This window comes from Rissa tridactyla, chromosome 3 (assembly GCF_028500815.1).
Source record: "Rissa tridactyla isolate bRisTri1 chromosome 3, bRisTri1.patW.cur.20221130, whole genome shotgun sequence".
In the NCBI taxonomy this organism is placed as follows: domain Eukaryota; kingdom Metazoa; phylum Chordata; class Aves; order Charadriiformes; family Laridae; genus Rissa; species Rissa tridactyla.
The window spans coordinates 14180245-14201126 of NC_071468.1; the positions used below are offsets into that span (position 1 = coordinate 14180245).

The 20882-nt window shown below is 42.5% G+C and overlaps 1 protein-coding gene across 1 annotated transcript in view; it reads left to right on the forward strand.

The window, feature by feature from the left end:
• Positions 1-13109, forward strand: part of TOGARAM2 (TOG array regulator of axonemal microtubules 2) — a 46788-nt gene extending 33679 nt beyond the window's left edge. The window contains exons 15-21 of the mRNA XM_054194658.1: positions 683-841; positions 1926-2043; positions 2989-3092; positions 4415-4610; positions 5781-5997; positions 10511-10597; positions 12865-13109. Of these exons, the coding sequence (XP_054050633.1) occupies positions 683-841; positions 1926-2043; positions 2989-3092; positions 4415-4610; positions 5781-5997; positions 10511-10597; positions 12865-13109 (1126 nt within the window). The remainder of the gene's footprint in view (positions 1-682; positions 842-1925; positions 2044-2988; positions 3093-4414; positions 4611-5780; positions 5998-10510; positions 10598-12864) is intronic.
• Positions 13110-20882: the final 7773 nt, after the last annotated feature.

The window sequence follows — 20882 nt, forward strand, 5'->3', positions numbered from 1 at the left end:
AATTGACACTGCATGTTAGCCTTGAGATGGTGAGTCACTTTACGGGTGCTTTCACAGGCAACTCCCATGGGACAGCTGAAGCAAGTGCTGCCTTAAAATACTACTGCTGTGCCTGATAGTTTCAAGTAGACACCCTCTAGAAAGGACAACCTGCTAAAGGCTAAAACGTCTGCTACGCTTTCCTCAGCTTTTTAAAAGAGTAAAACACTCAAATGTACCTCTTGCCAAGCCTCAAAGAACAAATGGGCTGCATTGATGGATATTGTGCAGCTTCATGCCCCACAGTGGTTTTTTCCCCCTGTTTAATTTTTTTCAAAGGTCTGCAGATTAGGAGATAAAAAGATGTAATAAACTTCAATCCTGTCTGTACAGGGGGAGCCCTCTGATGAGTCAGCATGAATTGTCTTTCATTTCCCTCTTTCTCAGAGTTAATTTCAGGAAAGAAATTGAGTATCAAATAGTGCAGGGAGATTGAATTCCTGCCTCATCCTTGCAGGTAGCCCCTCTGTACAATGCCAACTTTGTGTTTATCTGAGGGGCAGAATCTTCTCCAGTAGGCTAAAACTGCTGGGAGAACACATGCCTCCTTCCCCCAGCAATGACAGGGAGCACGCTGTGACCAAGGCCTGTGCTTCTGGCCCTCCTTTTCCCTCTGCCCCAGTGCGTGTTCTTTTGTTTGCAGGCACCGCAATGTCCTGGTGCGGAAGTGTGCGGCCAAACACCTCCTGACTGTGATGGAGCGAATTGGAGCTGAGAAGCTGCTGTCAGGCACACCTTCCAGTATTGAGCTGCTGGTGCGCACGCTGGTAAAGCTCGCTCAGGACTGTCATCAGGACACAAGGTGATGATCTTCATTTCACCTCCTAAAATTTGAGAACTGTTTGATGTCTGACTCTAAATGATAAAACCACAAAAGAGTGGAAGGTAAAGGAAATATTAAGAAATTCACTTCACAATGTGGATGATGTTGCTGGGGAAATGACTGTACTGAGTAACATGAAGGTGTCCAGCAAGAAGGAACATTGCCAAATTCCTGTGACTTGAATGATTCTTTATTCAGATCAACTGAACTCAGATTAGCCAATCAAACAATTTTGTTCAGTCTTGTGTGCACAATGCAAAGCTGAAGTGTTGGCCATTGTTCATCACTGAAGGATCCCAAACATCTACTTCTGTTAAGGTTAAGACTGTCCTAGAAAAATTCCAGCTGCCTTTAACCAATGTATTCAGTCTGTCTAAATCCCTGCTGCAGATTTAATTGGCTATGATGGCCACAAATTTATCTTTCCAAACATTGTATAACGTTGTTGTCTGTGGCTGAGTGACCTCCAGATTTCCTCTTGAAGATAGATATATTTTCATAGCAGCAAAACCAAACCAAAAAAAACCAAAACAAAACAAAACTTGCTTTGATTATTAATTTAAATTCCCACTACTAGATGGCAAGAACACAGGAGCAAGTAGCTGCCCATGTGCATACGTGTAGGATAGAATAATAAATAGTAAGCATGAGGTGATTTGTCCTAGATTCTCCACCAGTTAAAGACAGGTAAATTATTGTGGAATAGTAGCAGACACTGCAAATAAGGTGCAACAGCAAAGCAGGAGATGTGCTTTGCTCATCCCATGGGATCCTGCCATCCAACAGAAGTGTACACACAATTTCAGTATGAAATTGTATTTTCCTGTTTCCCTATGTTTTCCTCTTGTGCTCAGCTGGCAGCATTATGCAGTGGCAATTAGTGGAGGTAAACATCTCTGCTGAATAGGTAATACCTTCTCATGAAAGTATTACACACGACGAGTTTAAAATATCAGCTTGTTTTATTAACACTTTTCCTTTGTTTATTCAGAAGGCTAGGAAGAAAAGACAGTAATAGTCCGTAGAAAAAACCAATAATTAATTTCTTTCTTTCATGTGTTAGGTGTTGTGGACGGAAGATGCTGAGTATATTGATGAGTCATAAAAACTTTCATAAGCATTTGAAACAGTTTGTCCCCTCACGTGACTTGGAGGATGTTATGGCAAAAATTAAGCAGAAAGTAAGTGCTTGGCAGGAGAAATGTCTCCTTTGTGCAAGTGTTGAGATTGCTAATATGAGATTAAACACATCTAATCTTTCTTTATATCATTCTTCTTTCACTAAATCATTTTGCTCCTGGGAATAAACTGTTGATCCTTCCTTAGCCTGTTTATCTAGTGAAGGAAATAGTATGGTTAGAAATATAAAGTGGGTGTATTTTGAATATCAGCCACAAACAGGAAAGGGAAATAGGAGAAAATGATTTTACCTCCAAGTGTAAAAAAAAAAATCCAACATCACCCCCCAATAAAGCAAGGAAGTGAGAATAGTGCTTTTGAAGATAATAGAGGTCTTTGCAACAGATGAAGGAAGTAGTATTGCCAAGAAAATTTCCAAATATACAAAAGATGCACAAGGCAATCATAATTAGTACACCTATTGTCTGTATTCTGGTAATACTGCCCTGCTGTCATGCGCTGTGGAGCTGGAAGAAGCTTTGTGAATTCAGCATCCAGTGGAAATTCTTCTTTTTTTTTTTTTTCTTTCATTCCTCCCATTTACATGCTACAAAGTAATGTGCATTTGTACAGGAATAGGGAGAGTGAGAGTGAACAAAATCAATTCCCAACACAATGGGCCAACCTGCAGAGTCCAAAAGTTTCCCGCTGTTCCCTTTAAGAAGGCTCGTTCCCTACCAGTTCGCATTATTCTCATTTGTGCTCAAGATTACCAAATTCAGGATTTTATACCAATGCCCATTGTGGTAGCACCTGTAACCTGCCTTGGGTTATTGAAAACAAATAGTAGACATCACTGAATCTCTGGCCTGTCTCCCTCTCTAAGTTATGAAATGTTTTCCTAAGCCTTTCTTGGTAGCAGTGATCCTGGTTATAACTTGTGTTTTAGACAAGTAATTTCCTATTTTATCTTTGATAGATTCATGGTTTTTTATATATATGTGTAGGAGAAAGAAGACCGTAAATGTGGACCTCCACCTGCTAAGGACCCCAGGAAGTATAGGAACAGTTACTTGAGGATGCATCGGAACAACTTACCTCATGATGAAGGGTACTGAGCACTTCTGTTATATCTGACAATGCACATGACAAGCTTTACATGTCCCTTCCTCAGTAAAATCTTTCTGGTGGAGATGAGCCAGAGATTATTTCCTTGCCCCCAAAATCTTTTGTGATTAAAAAATGTCTACTTTTACATGAGGCTAAATACAACTTCTCTGGAGGGTTTTCCACAAAAACTGAGAGAGGGGAAGAGACACCCACTGGTTCCAGTTCAGAAGATCCAGTGCAGTGGCGAGAAGAGTGTTATGGAGGTTGTGGGAGGGTTGTGTCTCTGCTGTTTGACTTGGGACAAATAATTTCAATCAGGGTATTCTTATCTGAGTACAGTTTTTTTCAGATGGGTGGTTTGAGGAGAAGTACCAGTCTAGAACGAAGATGCCATTCCCAAAAATAGCACTTTCTGTGCATGTGGTTTGGCCTGGCTGAATCATTGCTTTCTGACAGTACCAGCAAGACAATTCCTGAGCAGTTCTGGTTGACAGATGTCTCAACATGGACTTTTTCCGTAGCTATTCCTGTCATTCAGACCCATTACTGGTTGTTTGATGGACAGCATGTTTTTTTCCTCAGTGCTGTAGTCAGCATTTGAGACAGAAACTTGGTCCTTGCTGTCTCCCCATGCCAGTGGAAGAGCTACTTGTACATGTTCTCCTCTAATAAAAAGTGGATTTATTTAGCTCTATTGTGCTCAGCAGTGTCAGGAAGGTGACCACACATCTCACTAGCATTGTTAGGATCTCCCCATGCTCACGGCAGAGAGGTTGATCCAAGGGAATTCTTCCCACTGGGATTGTTAAGCTGTGGATCCAGTCCCTAGAGGAGCAATAATGTAAGCGTAGTAGTGGGATGGCTGGCTTCTGGTTTTATCTCTGTTACTGATCCTGTGGATCCTTTCAGATATTCCCCTTAATCTGTCTGGGCAGGATTCATCTGTTCAGATGAATCTGAGCTATTTATACAGATTCCCATACCTGTTGTAGAGACAGTTCTCCAGAGTAAATAATTTCCTTATAATACAGACACATCCCATAAGATGAGGCATTTAAACTTAGAAGTATTGCCTATTTTTTCCCCACAAAGGGATGCTAGATGAGTACCTGGGAAGACATCTGAAGATAAATGAGATAAATCCCATCCTAGGTGCCGAAGTAAGCAGATTGTCTCCTGTAATGATTGTCATGAGATCAGAGTTGCTTTTCAGATCAAGATCTGGCTGAAATCACATCATTAGGAAGTCTCACCAAGATGTTTTCTTCACAATTAACTGAAGATATTATCACCAAAAGGTCTTACCTTGTTTTTATTTTCCAGTTTGAGGTCTGGCTCTGACTTACCCCATCAGAGAGTCCGTTGCACGTCACTTCGGACTGTAGAAGAGACTGAACAGCTCATGGAGCTTGACAAGCTCCTGAGATCCACGGATTTTCGGACACGAATTGAGGGAACGATGCTCCTCCTAGATCACTGCAAAAGCAGCCCCCAGCTCATCTCCACTAACATTGTCCAGGTATGTAGGGCATCTCTGTTGCTCCTTTCCCAAGCCAGTACCAGTAAAGTTAACTCAGTGTGGCACTACATGCTAGTTGTTTGGGACAGGCTGGTCCCTTCTTACCCAAAATAATTTAATTCAGCTCCAGGCTTCAGGTCAAGTAATTTCAGTCCAGACGTATTTCTCTGGCAGGTGTCTATTGGCGCATGGTTCACGAGATGATGACAGAATTTAGTGTTGCTGTGGCTTCTGCTATCTCCAACTACCAGCTAGGTTGAAATAAAGGAAATCCAGCCACTGAAAGCTTGGCAGTTATTCTGTAGAAGAAAAACGGCTTGGGATAGGAGAGAGAAGTATCAGACTGAGTTGATTTAAAAAAAAATTATTTATTTATTTTAAAGGATTCTCCTATAAACTTTATCTTGTCTTGCATAGACACAACTCCGCTTATTCACTCCTGTCCTCATTCCTTTCCTGCTTGGGAAAGACTGTTCTCACCCTTCCTGGTGGTCCTTTTTTCTCTTTGAAACGAGGAGGAAAATGGCTAGAGACAGATTTTCTCTTCCTTCTCCTCCCAGCAGCTGCTTTTTTCCAGAAAATGGTGCCTGATAACGTGGCTGTCAAGGGACTGAACCTTCTCTAATAACTGCACAGCACATTAAACTTCAGAAGTCTACCTGTTAGCTAGACAAATGGTCTGGATCCTGAAGAGTTCATCAGAGCCCTGCACTCCTCCAGACACAGGTTCTGAGACAGATAAAACAAAACTTGGATCTCATCTAGCCACAGTTTTAGCAAAATCAAAACTACTCTCAGCACTTGAGACAACTTTATGTAAGAATGGGCATCATAAATACCCGTTTTCCTACCTTTATACCAAAGATATTATTTTGCTTTATTAAAATGGGATTAATTTAATGATATAGGTAAAAAGAAACATCATCATATGAACTATCCTGTCCCCACTCAAACCTATTAATAAAGTATGAAAATCTCTTCAACTAGCATGAGGCTGTGCAACTGCTACGGTGAGTAGCGTGCAGGAAAACAGTGAAATTGTGCTAACAAGCGTTGACCTGACAGAAAGGATTACATTCATCTTTTATATTGCTGGGTACTTGTTTCTACATCCCTTCTTGAAGCAAAGACATTTTAATCCAGCTTTCATGTCGTCTGTTTTTTTAACAGATTTTTGATGTTTTTATGCTGAGACTTCAAGATTACAACAAGAAAGTGAGACAGAAGGCACTGGAGGTGCTGGCTTTGATGATATCCATGCTCAGAGGTGCCTTAAACCCAGTGCTGATCTCTGTGGTAGCAGCAGTCACTGACAACTTAAACTCAAAGAACTCGGGGATTCATGCTGCAGCTATGAAGGTGCTGGAAGCATCCACTGCTCACCTAGGTAAGGCTGACCTCTGACATTGACTCTCCTCAACTGCAGCTCCTCTATCTTGGAGCCAAGGGAACACTGAGTCTGTTGATAGCTGTTGTCATCTGTGAAAATATCCAACTGCTGCAAGATGTTTATGAAGATGTTTACCTGCATTCTTTCTATCCCGATCTGTTGTATCATGCTGTGATGTGCAGCTGAATGGATGTTGCTTATCACCTGGATCATATGTCTGGTTATTAATTCAGTAGAGAGGACACTATAGGGGTTATTTTAAGTTCCTGCCGGAAGCACATGAGGAAAGCAACTAGCATCTGTCATGACTGTTTTCCCCCTTCCTCCTGGGAAATTGCATTAATTTTGTTTTTATTGAATTGGATTTCTAAGATGTGCATTCTGTTGAGTTTACCACCAGTAAAACAAGATGAAAGGAACGTGCTTTTTCCTTGAAACACATGGTGGCAAGGGTGGTGGAGGCTCTTTGCTCTCACTGGGCTTTGTTCCATGCTCTGGCAGTGGTGACTCTCCTGAGCAGTTGTGTCTGGCCCTTTCTGATCCCAATATGACAAACTTTGAACTCAGCTACTCATTTTGCAGTTTTTAGGTAGTAGGCTAGCCATGTAAAGCCTGAATGAAAACGTACTTTGAATTCAAAGATTGATCCCTTGAATTTAATAAGATACTGCATTATCATAGCAAAGATCAGTTGAAGGATGAAATGCTTGTTGCATAGTCAGCCTGGAGATCCCCACGTGTGTGGAGTTAGAAATGCCTTGTCTCCCTTCTTCCAGAAGGGTAAGGAGCCCATTATCATCCCCTTTTCTGGAGGCTTGAGCATGGGGCTGCAAGTATGCCTGTTGATGTAAAATATGTTCCTACAGTAGGAAGAGGGTGAGGTCCTGATCTGCCCTGTGTCCTGAACCATATGGCCCACTGCAGGTTGTGCAGCACGTCTTCTGCTGCCTACCAGGGTCATCCTAAAGCTCTTGAAGATCCTCAGGCTCATTTTGTCTGTGAGCACCTGCCCTGCAGAGCGCACCTTCAGCCCTTCCCTTATGGCTGTCCAGAAGCTATGTGTTTGCATAGCATGCACACCTACTACAGAAAAAGCAGGTTCCATGTAAAGACTTTGGGTTCTATGGTTGATGCCTGGTTTGCAGATCACTCGTGTCATTTATGCTATATATCAAGGGATCTGAATTCCTGCCAACTGTAAAAATTTCTGGGTAACCAGAAGCTGTGGCGGTGCAGTCCTTATGCACCAGTTCCCAGAGAGGCTTGAATGTGTACCAGCATTTCCTCAGTGTCCCAGGAGCCTTTGGCTCTGTGCTGCTTGTCTGCTTTGGTACGGGAGGAGCTGAACAATAAATCCTGGAGTACAACTTTGCTAGAATTCAGGGACAAAGGGATTTTTGGAGGTTGTTTGGACCCAATTTGACTTCTCCAAATGAATTGCTTTGCTGTTGGCATGAAGGGACACTGGCCCATCAGAGTTTCTGCAGAACAGCTTCCTGGAAGGCTCTACATTATGGGCATTAGCTGGTCCTGTCTATTTTCTACTTTTTGTCTTTGTCTTCTTTTTTTAAAGGGAATTTATGATTTGCCAAGTTCATTTCTTTAGAACAAACAGATATAAATCCAGCTGTAAATGATGGCTTGTTCCACGTGTTCCGCGTGGGGCAAGATTGCTATAGCCAATAACTACATAGCCAAGGTCTGCTGTAAATTCCCTTGCCACACAGATTTATGTCAGCTGTGAAAATGCAGCACTGGGTGAATATGCCTGAAAAATTCAGTGTTGAAGAGGCAGGTCTTAAAGGGAAATTAGCAACTTTCTCCACATCAGCTGCTTTGCAAACGCAGTAAATTTGCTGACCCGCTGCCTTTCTGTGTCCCAAGTATAGGGCTATTCCTGGTCATGAAATCGAGAGAAGGGTGTGAGACCTGTACGGCTCTTGGCCCTTACCCATTTTTTGTGGTGCCTGGGAGAAGATTAGGGAAAAGTTGCAGAATCCTGCTAACAGAGGATGTGGCAAACAGATCCCTTCAGGGTTTTGTATGGAGCTCTCTGTCATTCCCCTCTCACCAAGTCTGAGAGATCACTGTAAATTTTCCACGCTGGCAGATGTCAGAACAGGAGCAAGGCAGATCTGTCTCTCATCACGCTGACTTTACCCAGAGACAGGTTCAAGCAAACAAGATGGGATATATTTTTTTGGTTCTGCTCATTTTTATGGATGTTTGCAAAAATTCAAACAGGCAACTGAACCACAAATATTTCAAAATTCAAGACCTGGGGCTTTAGTGGGGGAAGGAAGAATCTGCTGGAAAAATGTATGAGCGAAACCTTCCCACATCTTTTAAAACTGTCTGTCTGTACAATTTAAAATCAGTGGGCAAATGACAAAAAACCACCTCAGAGCTCTAAAGAATAGTGCAATGCTCCTCGCTTAGAGTAAGTGAGCACAATGTCTTGCCCCATTGCATCACTGAGTTTCATAGCTAAGAGCCCAGCTATTGCTCTGTGAGTCTGTGTTGACATGTCTCAGATTCCGAGTTTTAGATGAGACTTCCTCATCTGTCACCTTTAATGATCCATGCAAAAATGCAAGCTGGTTAGAAAATTGCCTGGCCACTTGATGTAAACACAAACCAAAAAACCCCACAAACCCACCAAAAAAACCCCCACCAAAACCCCATCCCTGAGACTCAAATTCTACCTACAAACAAACCAATTTCCTTCCAAATAATGCTTGAATCATTTATTTAGCTTAACCCTGACGTGTGCTTGGATGTCCCCAGCTGACTAGTCATTAGCTGTGACCTGGGACTCTAACCCCACTTGAGGACCCACCTTGTAGATAGGGGCAAATCAGCAAATCAAGCCTGACTGCAATGGGACCAAGACATAGATCTTGCTCTCCTCTGACATCTGTCCTACTCTGTCCTCTGTCATGAAAGAAATGCCCTTCAGGTGGCCACTGCCACCTTTTTTTTTTTTTTTTTCTCTTTTGCTCATACTGCAAATGCTGGGCTGTCTGTCCCATGGCCAACAGGTTTAGCTAAAATCTAGTCCAGAGAATTAAAGCTGAGTTAATAAGAACTGAACTGCCTGTTGCCTTGTTTTCTCTAACAGCCATTAAAAGCTCCTCTGTCTTTAGGTCTCTCAAGGCAGCTAAAGTAATGGTTGGGTAAATTTGTTATTGACTCGAGCTTTACTGTTTGAAAATGTACAGGGCATTTGAAACCCCTAAATGGAAAGATGAATAGTGCCTATAGACTTAGCTTCCTAAAAAACAAGAAAAGGAACAGTTCTTCCTCACCCACCCAAAACCCAAGTGTTCCCCTAAAGATCTGTGTAAATACTGATATTAACGATTAATTAACATTTTGTGCTCCTTCAAGATCTCCAGGTCTCAGGGAATCTTTTTCAAAGCAGCAGCTGTAAGGTAACTCCCTGGGGGGGAACAGCAAGTATGAAATAGCATCTGCCAATACTGCAAGAGTGAGGCAAAAAGTGAAGTGTCTGTTTAAAAAGGTGAATGAAAAGAGTGTAATTACCAAAGCAGAAGCTTAATTAGGATAGCAGGACCAATTCTTTATTGCACACTTGCAAGAAGATCATTAGGGACTTCCTTTTTATATCTCATGCAAAAAGGAGCACTTAATAGCACAGTGCTACTTAAAACCACTTTGGGATTTGTCTCTGTAGTGGCTCCCAAAAAAGCAGGTTGCCTGCTTTATTAGTGCCACTCACTCCTGGTGAGGCTGCGAGGTATCGTAGCACATTCCATGTGCATTCTGCCTCCGGGAAAAGCTTTGCTTGGCTTATCAAAGTGGTAAGACTGGGGTTTTGCAGACCAATACAGGCAACAGTTTATGAATTAAAACAAGACCCCAAGTCAACAACAGGCAGCATAGGAAAAACTAACGTACATATGACAGGCAAGTATTGGGAAATCAGTTAGTTTTCCAGTCTCTGACAAGTTCTGATTTCAGAGATGTTACAAGAGTCCCCGAGAGCAGACTGTATTGCAATGAACAGTAATTCTCTCTTGTACAAGTAACTTGGAGTCTTGTCCATAGATCCCAACAGCTAATGTAAAGATTTAACAGCAGCTTACCCTTAAAGTGTGAATGGATGTGTGCACTTTTGAGACTTCTCACCCTTTTCTTTAGGGGGAGGAGGGAGGTCGCTTCTGCAAAGCTCCACGATGGAAAACCTTTTCACTGCTTACATGTGATTTAGATTTTGATGCCCTGATGTGAAATGCTTAACACAGCTCCTTGTACAGCAGTCAACTTTGGATTTACAAATGTGAAATGAGAGCTTTTCTTTTTGAATTTTAAATCCTCCCAAGTAAGCTGGAAGGAAAGAAGAAGAAAAGGACTAGAAACTGGCAGAAATGTACTTTATTTTACAAAATGCAGTTACTTTGGTCGTCCTGTCCCATCCCCCCCCCCCTTTTGTTTTTTACTCTTATAAAATCAGAAGAGTGAGCAGAAATAAATGTTTCTCTTTCAGATAACACATTGCTGCTGCAAAACTTGTCCCAACGAGTGAATTTCCTCAGCGGCCAAGCTATGCTGGTTGTCGCAGAACAACTTTCAGGTATCCCTGCTTCAGCTAATATCCACTGCTAAGTCAAGAAGACTTCAGAGGGAATATTTAGAGGGAATGCCTCTGAATATAGGGTGCAGTACCTCATCGGACACCAGAAGGTCCTGAGCTTGTCCCTCCTGCAAAATACACATACCCGGTGTATTTGGCAGGGGTTTGCCTGGCTGCTGTGGAGGCGTGCGGCATGTGAGATGAGGATGGCGCTCAGGCTCCAGCACTGAGCTCTCACTGGGGCAGCTCAGGACCCGCCTCCAGGGAAAAGAGGGGCTAAAAATACCCTGGTTGGCTCCTCTCTTTGAAGGACAGTAAAGGTCACGGAGGTCTGTAAGAGGCCCCTTTCCTAAAGTGAATGACCATCCTCTAGAAAAAATTGTGGCAACTGGTATTTCTGAGGATCAGCGTCTTTTGTCATCACAGGATTCTTGTTCTCCTGTTGTAAACTTTTGAGGCTGAACCCTGCAGAGCCTGGGGGTCATAGTATAGGTGAAAACTCAACACACATGTTACAGGTAAGGGTTTTGTGCAAGGCAGGATTTGGGGGCAGAGGGGCAGAAGTGGGCAGTTCAGCCTCACCCACTCAGGCTCCCTGCCTGTATTGCAGATACGACCTTGGACTGACAATTTCAGGATGTGCAAACAGTCTATTTCTATATCAGCAGTGTCCGACACACTACAAATGCAGCTGATAATTGATTTATAATAGTAGCTTGCTACGTCAGCAATAGCCAAGGATGGGAAAAAATATAATCTCACTGTATACTAGAGAAGACTATTTATAGCCTTGCTTTAATTAGGGCTAAATCCACTGCTAATTATGCCAGCGTCTTTTAATCCAAGGTTTAATACACTTTGCTTCTTCATTATGAATTTCAAAAAGGCATGTTTAGCCATAGCAAACGTAAAAGGGCCTTTAAAGATAATTTGGATAAAGTAAATCTCCATAAACATAGAATGTAATTTTACAGTAATTTAATCTCTTTTTCAAATGAAGCATTTGAACATAAATTGGGACTACTTTAGAAAGAGCAAATGTTCTCTCTGGGATTTAGTGGGAACAGACAGCTCTTTCTTCTGAAGCTCCATAGTGACCGCTGTGTTTAATAGCAGTTAAACTCAAATTAACTCCCATTTAAAAATAGGTACCATAACCCTTTTCCTGCTTACCAGAATTGTTTTTAGGTACTTTCAGGAGCTGTTTAAATGTTGATGACTGATGCTGGCTTAACAGCATAGAGAAAATGAAGGTCCTTCCACTACAGACTAATAAGTGGTTACTGCATAACATTTCCACTGAACAGAAAATAAGAACTCTGTCTCCAGACCATTTCAGATTTTGATCTCTCAGCAAAATTTGCCATGCAAGGAGTCTATTGGTAGTAAATTTTTGTTTGTATTTAATACAGTTCAGTTCAGAAAATGAGCTGAGAGCAGACTTCAGAGAGAATGAGAGGGAATGCTTGTTTTTTGGTTAAATTTCATCCCCCTTGTAAGATTTTTGTATCTCTATTCCCCTGTTTCAGGGAACATTGTGAGGGTAAATGCCATTAAACTTGGGAGATGCTCAAATGCCATGGCAATGGGGTCTGGGTAATTACCTAAGACATCCTGAAGTTTGAAACAGCTGTTCATTAGAAGCCACCAACTATGAGGGGAAAAAAAGCTCAAATTAGACCATTCTGCCAAAGACATCAGTTAGTCACTGATGTTTCTTAATAAAACTGTCAAGCAGCACACATCTTTTGCGGGCTGAAGTTTTGAAGTGTGGTATAATACTGCCATTTGCTGTGTGCCACTGAGCAAAGGGAACTGCCAGATTAGAATTTTGGCATTTTTCATCAAAGGTCACAAAAAAGTAATCATCCTTTTTATTAGAAGTCTTTCAATTACCTCTCTAAGCTGCATTTCAAAATCTTCAGCAGCTGCTTTAGACAATGTCTTAATGGAAATAAACAGCGATTTGACATTTTTGTCATTTGTAATGCAGAAGCGGAGAGTGAAATGATTTACAAGATGTGTATTATTCTCTTTGCTAAGTCTATCAAAGATACAAAGCCTCTGATTTGGAGAAATTAAGGTTCTCAGAGGTTGGTTGTTCTGTTCAGTGGATGTTCAGCTACTGTTACTCTTGCCTGTTTCTGGATCATCGGGCTCTTTATGCTTGCTGATATTAGCCAGAAAAGGCTCCCAAGAACCAAAAATAAAGTTAGGTAATTGTTTGCATTCAGGTTGTTAAGAAGGTTGTCTCTCTCACCCTACAGTGCTCGTGCCATCTGTTTATCCCCGTAAACCCCACACCGTCAAGCGCTACGTCCTGCCCGTGCTCTGGTTCTTCCTGGGAAAAAACATCCTGCCTGTCCGAAGCAGCAACGTGAAGGCTGTGGTTGCCAAGCTTGCAAAGAGCCTCTACCAAGTGATGGGCCTCAGGCTGAAGGAGCATGCCGCCACCCAGTCTCGGCATGTGGTGAAAAACCTCTGCGACATTTTGGACCTCACTGTTGAGTGAAGGCTTGGTGTGCTCCAGGAAGCTGATGGAGAGGCGCCGAGTGGGACAGGTGGACGTGGCGGTGGCATTGGTTTTATTCTGCATGTTTGAAGAATGGGATTTACCTTACAGAGTTTATAGCTACAGATGTTCACCGTTTATTTTGATTTCAGCTTTTAAAATATAATAAAAAAATTAAAAGGAAGTATTTTTCAAAAGTTTTATATCTTGAGCTCGTCTTCCCTAAGAAGCTTGCATAGATACCAAAAAAATAAAACCTATGTGTAAATGCAATTTGTAACTGTAAAAAGGAAAATAATATATTTATATCCATACTTGGAAAATAAGAGATGTGCATATATATGTATACATATATTTACTTACAAAATAAAAGATGGGCTTTGGAAGCCTTTGGGCTATAGTATTAGATGGCTTGAAGAAGGAAGCAGAGAATGAGACCAGGACCTGCTTGGCCAGACGATATACGGGGGGGTTATTGGAAGTTGTACAGCTCACTGTATGTACCAGTGTAGGCCCTAGGTGCCAAGCTTTAGGCCCCTTTACAAGTCTCTGGTAGCTGCTGGTGCAATGGCAGATACCTGAGATGTCCAGGTCAAGCTCAGACCCCCAGTCCCATGACAGCAGAAATCTCCCCAGCTGTGCCGAAATTTTCTTCCTGATTTGGGGGATGCATCTTTTCTATAGTCCCCTGTGCAATGGTCTGATGTGGCGAGGTGACCGGTGCCATCTGAATGTCTCCCAGCACCTTGGGGCATCCCTAGGGGCAGGGGGCTGTGACACCACCTTGCAGGGGGTGCTGGGTGACACACGAGCTGCTGGGCAGTGAGTGGGCTGAGAGTGTCCTACAGAAGTTGGGGAGAGGTAAGCTGTGGGCAGGCATTGTGGGATGAGGTATATTTTTTTAAAATATATACATTTTCTAAATGTCTCTTTTCCTGTCTTTCGAGAAGCAAAGGGTTTGCCTTACAGGTGGACCAATAAAGCACTTCCGAACCTGAGATTCAGGAAACAGAGTAAGGGCTATGCCAGTCCTCCGTCATACAAAGGCTTGGAAGCATAAAGGGGAGAAGTGGTGAGAGAAGAGAGGAAGGGCTGAGAGCAGCAGATGTTGGTACATCTGTATAGTCAGATATCAAAACAAAGCAGCCTGATTTATGTTCATACTATCCTCCGTATATTGGCAGAGTTTTGAAAGAAAGAAAAATCAAGGTTTGGGGGAGAGCAAAAAACAGGAAAATAACGACATGAGACACATGGAAAGTTAAAAGAGCCTTAACAGGTTCTTGGCAGGTACAAGGACCTTGTATGAAGCTGGAAGGCCACAAAATACTGCAGGGAGATCTGTCCATCCCAGGGCTCCTGGGGTCTTACATTTATTTGCAGCATTTTTTGCTATGTCTAAAGATATACGGGACTCCAGCCTGCCAGATACTATTGCACTGTGTAACCTCTTAAGGAACCTCTTTTTCTTTTTAGTACAGTACTAAAGTGGCAAAATCATTTAGTAGACTCTTCTAAAATGTTTGGGGTTTTTTTTTTTTCTGCTGTTTTTTGTTTCTAACTCCCAACTTCTGGTAGCAGGGAGTTCTCAAGAGCTCATCTCTGCGAAGTCTTGGCACGTGATGTAGGCCGGGGACCTGGCTCTGAAACACTGGTGTCTCTGGGGATCCTGCAGAGCCTGGTGGGCAGCCATAGTCCTTGCGGATCTGCTAAAGCATTTTTGAGTTTAGCATCTTGAGAAATTTTTCTAACAGTTTAGCAGAAACAGCAACAGCCTGGTGGCGGGCAGTTGTTTCGCAGGCATGACAGGGCTCCGCAGGTTATACACATGCACCCAAATGCTAGGGGTGAAGCACTGGAGAATGATAGAGGGTGGCTGAGTTTAAACAGCAGATCTTGAACTATGTCACTTCATTAAGCACCTGCAGTTTGCTACTGCCTGATATCTATTTTAACAGGTATTTATTTATTTATTTATAGCCGTTGCCATCTCTAGACGGCCTCCTGGTTTTGCTTCTTCTACCTCACAGGTTGTTTTTGCTGTTTCCCTCCCCTGCAGGTCTCTCCCTCTGGAGCCCCATAAATGCTGTTCTGCACAGGCTGCTTAATATAAAAGCTCTTTGGTTTTACTTTCTCTTTGTCTGTGCTCGGGCCCTTCTGAATGTGGGGGGAAGTTTCTGCACTTGGGAGAAAAAAAGCACATCATATGAGGCTTCCCAGAGCCTGTTTTTATGCATTTAGTTATAGCACTTGCAGAGGAGGTTTGAAAAGTAACTCGTGTAACTGGTTTCTCAACTCTCTGTTGGCCTAGAGTGGTGCTTTCCTGCATACTGTTCCCCACAGTCGATGAGAATAAAGCATTGCCTGCTGGTACCTATTTTCTGTCTAGGTGGTTTATTTTTTTTAACTCTCCAGCTGAGACAGTTTTGCCATGAGAGGGGCACTCCTACCACAGCCAGATGAAATTTAGCTGACAATGGGACTGTCTGCAGTGACAAACAGAGGGGTTAACGGGTAGTGGTTGTTAATTCAGCTCAGGTGCGCTCTTCTGGCCACATGTTTGCACAGGTGCACATCTCAGAAGTTATTAAGAAGCTATAAAGGTTGTTGGATGACACAAAAAAAAGGCAGAGCAATGTTGGACCTTCTTCCAATGCTGGTAAGAATTTAAATATTTGATTTTTCTAAGTTACTTTTATTATAATTTTGTTACAGAAGTCTCACCAGAGAGAAGACTGCAGGCTGCACTTGCAGGGCCAGCTTAATTAATTTAATTATTGCATTTAATGTGCGGTGCAGCTGCTAACCCACAGAAGTTAGCATAGCAAAAGAAAGGAGGAGGCTGCACTGGGGTGGCTATTTTCATCCTTGTTAAATAGTGATGATGTGAATCAAAGTTGGTTGCTTTGCTACCAAATCTCTGACAGCTGACACTGAATCCTGATACTCTGATACTGCCTTTGATGCAGGCAGAGGTGAGAAAACCACTCTAGTTAAAATTAGAGTTGACCTGAACCTTTAAGCCTCCATTATGCCTTAGCTGAACAAAACAGTAACTTTGGCCAACAAACTGATCCTGTGTATCCTTAAAAGCCCCCCCAATGGTTTTTGAATGCAACTGGCAGTGGTAAAGGAGCTTGTAAAGCCTCTCTCTGTGCTAACAGCTGTGCCCTGGGTAAATGAAGGCTGTGCTACTTTCACAACCGTGTAGCCATGTTTCACCTCTGCTGCATTTGAGAGCAGAAGGTAAATACTCTGTCCTCTCTGGAGACCGCAGTGAAGGCTGCGGGATACGCAGGTCTGGGTCCTGGAAAGGACGTACGTGCCCAGCGGTTGGCACTGCAGTTATGCCCAGGCTCTTGGGCGCAACCTGAAATTTCTTGTCCATTGTGGTTCGACTGCTGCTGCTCTGCCTTCCTCTGCAGAGACACACGTCTGTGCACACACATCCATACACGGAGACACTTCCTCTGTACAACAGTCCTCCTCTGTGTATGCTGTCAGTGTATATAATGTATCAGGCTATAAAACTGCTCAATGCTGACGCATTTCCACCAGTGCAAATGTTTGAATGGTAGTACATATTATTTCAAGAAGGGAAATTGGCTATACTAATAAGATGACTTTCATACGGACACACTTGTGCCAGTGCTAGGATCTCTATTGCTTTGACTGCCATATTATTCTGGCAGGTTTTTTATTTTCAGTATCACCCAGTGCAAACAAAACATGCTTCTCTTTCCCCAGGGAACAGTCACCCTCTGGCTAAACCAGCCTGACGGCTCCGGTAGGTGCCCTTGCAGGCTGGACCTCTGCAGCTTGGGACTTCGCTGTGCAGTCTGTCAGCTGCTGGGCGGTGCTGCTGTTTTGTTCTCCAGGGATCCTGCAACTAATGTTCCATTGGAAGGTAACGGTCACAGCGTGGTCCTCTTCTGGTCCTGCCCAGGGCTGACAGTAATTCGTGTTTCACACCCGTCGGAAGCTATTTTTTTGGCAAACTTACAGATTGCTCTTGACCCAGTAAGTGTTGGCCTAAAATCTTCCTTAATGCAATTCCAACAAGGAATAAATCTGTCCCACCATATCCTTTCCTTACTGGCCCTCTCTTCCTCTTCCTCTTTGCCCAGGACTTCTTTGTTTTATGTGCTGCTGCTGTTGATTACTCAGCGTTATGATGTTGTAATTTATTTACATGTTTGGGGGACAATGTCCCGTATACAGTGAAGTTTTCTAACTAGATGTATTCTGTGCTCACAATAGGCCTGAGCAAATAAAACTTGGCCCAAATCCCAAAGCTTTGCACATTTGCAATCCGAATCATTTGTGGCTCACAGCAGTCCTCAATCACAATTTTATATGTAAGGAGAGGAAACGTATTTCACTGGGAAAAGATGCACTGCTTTTGAAAAGGCATATATATGTGTATTTACCCAGGACAGCAGTCAAGCGGTGGTGTTTGTAACTTGTTTGCAGAAGGATGAGTTGACTGTGAGGCCAACAACAGGTGAGAAGGGTTTCTCAAATCTATTTATACTCCAGCGTGGGTGCCGTTCAGCTCAGAGCTATGCGATAATTTATTGCCTTGGGTCGGTGCTTGCCAGCGTAATGAATTCCTGTGTAGCTGGAACACGCGCTTCTGGGTTTGTCTCTGACTCTTTGGTAGACTGTGTGATCATTGACAGTGCTGCCTTTTAAGAAACTATTTAACAGTTTCATTTCATAATAATTTGAATCTTTTAAACTTACATTCTAGTTTGTAGCTGCCATTACTCCTCTGCCTCAGGGAAAAACATTTCACTATAACATTTTGACAGCAAAGTCTGCATGGTTGCCAGTTTCTGATGTTACAGAAGAAAATGCATGTGTGATGTGTTAATTAGACTTTCTGAAGGAAAAAAATCTATTTTATGTGGCCACTTGTGTTTGCTTAGCTATGGATCTAATCCTGGCCTAGTAAAGCCCAGGCAGGGCAGCATGTTGCAGGGAAGAACAGTCCGTGAGGTTATTGGGTTGCCATTACCAGCACAATAAACGTGTCCTTTTGGTTTTCCTTGGAGATAAAATTAGGGAAATACATGGCCTGTTTACCCCCCCACCCCCCCCAAATTCTCTCAGATCCTTTTAATACATCATAGTAAAGGCAGTGAAACTTTACACCTACCTGCACACCCGCTGTTGGAAGGGTGGCGTTTTTTTCTCTCCTTAAAGTCATACTGGAAACATTTCTTAGTCTCCAAACATGGTAATAAACCAAGGTGAATGATGCATGGTCCTCCTGATGATGTTTTGGAGTACTGATAAGTGCTTGGCTCACAAAACTAAATTTAGATATAGCTTGGGTCTTGGCTCAGTTTTATGCAAAGTTAGGAGGGAAAGAAAATTTGAGATAGAAAACTTGAAATAATTGGATCCATTGGGCCCTGTGCTAGCTTCCTGCTTACCTTTTTGCAGGACTGGCTTGTCATCCCTGAACGGGTGGGTGGGAGATGGTGAGCCCCAGCGCTGTTGCTTTGAACTTCTGGAGCATATCTGTCTCCTGGGAAGCATCATCTGAAGAATAGAGAAGCTCACACAAGTTCTCATCTCCCTTTTGCCGCAAGGAGTCTAAATTAAGCCTGTCAAAGGACTCTTAAAGTTATTAGCACACTGTTTATTTAAAGAAGTAACTTTCTATTTTTGCTGGTTTGTAAACAACCTCTGAAGAGGTTATGACAACCTTCACAGTGTGTTGGGAGTAGACAGGTTGCAGAGCCATTGCCCAGCCAAGGGAAACTGGGGATACACCGAGCATCCAAATGCCTACTGCACTCCTCATGCCATGGTGTTTCCAGTGACTTTTTTTCTGTTGAAAACTTAATCTAGATATTTGGCTGTCAAGGGAGCTCTGAGGGTCTGGAAATGGGAAATTTTTAACTTGGCAGGGCTAGAGATGCAGTACGTGCTTTCTGCCTCTCTTAGATATTGATAGGATAAATAGTTCGGAAGTACTGAGTTTTTCAACATGAAGAATGTAGTATCGTTTTTTTTTTTTTTTTTAATTGTCCGTGGTGTTTTCTAGATTATTTCTTTACTTTGCACCTTAGAGATACCCTATTAACAGCTGCTGTTACTGCGATATGTGGATTGATATGACCTTTTCTGAGACAGAATTAGGTAACTGCTTACCTGTGTCTTACTGGCTGCTCAGCTGGGGAGCCCTGTGTGACAGCAGGGCATCCCTGATGCTCTCCGTGCCCTGCCTTAGCAGCATGAAAAACTGTGCTATGGCAACCTACTTGTATGCCAGGTCTCTTATGATAATTAATGCACGTATGTATATGCATGTGTTTTCTCTGAAATATAAAGATGAAAGGGTCTGCATGGATATCAGGTTATTGATAAAAACCTCGATACTAAAAAAAGTCCAGAAAGGGGCATTGCCTTGTGCCCCAATTGTCCACGTTAACTATATTTACAAGCAAAGAGACACAAAGCTTCAAAGTGGAGGAAAACATTTTAAAAAAATAGAAAAAATAAAGCCATGGTATTGTACTGGCAGGTTTAATTTCCAGTTTGGATGTAAGAGATCATAGAATCGTCTAGGTTGGAAGGGACCTTTAAGAGCATTGAGTCCAACCATTAACCTAACACTGCCAAAATCACCACTAAACCATGTCCCTGAGCACTATGTCTACTCATCTTTTAAATACCTCCAAGGATGGCGACTCAACCACTTCCCTGGGCAGCCTGTTCCAGTGTTAATATTAAACTTATATTAGGTTTAAAAGGGGATAAGGCAACAAGAGTGAAATTGCCCAGTTTGATTGACTTAGACTTTGACTCGCATTTAAAAGCCAAGCAGCTAGTGAATTTGTTGGTTTTTATCTGTAGAGTCATCTCAGCCTTGCTACATAACTTCGTGTGTCTGCTGGAATGCCTGGAAAGTTTTGTTCACTGCTTTACAGTTACTGGTCTGGGGAAGGATGGGTCTTTGGCAGCATCCCCAGGCTTCAGCTTTCACCCGTTCATGTATTAAAGACCCCGTGGTTCAGTAGCAGTAACAATAAACGAAGGGCAGCCTATAACATTGAAAGCTTTCAGTTTCTCTTTAATTGCTATATAATCAGCTCATCTATGCCTCAAGGAAAACTTTATTGAAGCAGGAGGGATTCATATGGAGTAAGATAGGCTTATCGCCCCTTTCTCCTTTAAAATAACCTTGATAAAGGGTGTATTCTATGCAGATTAACTTCAGAAATCCTCACAGGGTCACTGAATGCAGTCACAGAGTTGTATATTCGTAAAGAAAGAGAAAAGAATATGATGAGGAGAGGTAAAAGGCCAGATTTTGAAATTCAGCACATCAGTAAAGTGGAGAGCAATTAGGGACAGTGAAGGCTGTAGATAATTTTGTGCTAGCAAGGGTGGAAGAGGATAGATGCCGGGCAGATGAACAGAAGTGAGATCAGAAGGATAGCATGGTCCTGGGTCTTAATCACCTTGCTCTGCCGAATATTTACTGTCTGTATCTGCACATCCTTTTTTGATGTTGATATTTTCATTATTCATCCAAAATGGGTGGTGGGCAAGAAATATAAACTTGGGATCTTTGGCCCCAATTTTCAGATGATCCAACGTATAGTTGTGAGTTTGAATTAACCTTCGTCTTTACCTGAGGACAACATGGAAGTGAGCCCCTAATCCATACTGCAAGCATTATGAAACCTTCAGGATCTTGCCCAGGAAGATCAAAACCTCAGTTTGAAGTTTATACCTGCAACATGTACTCATACA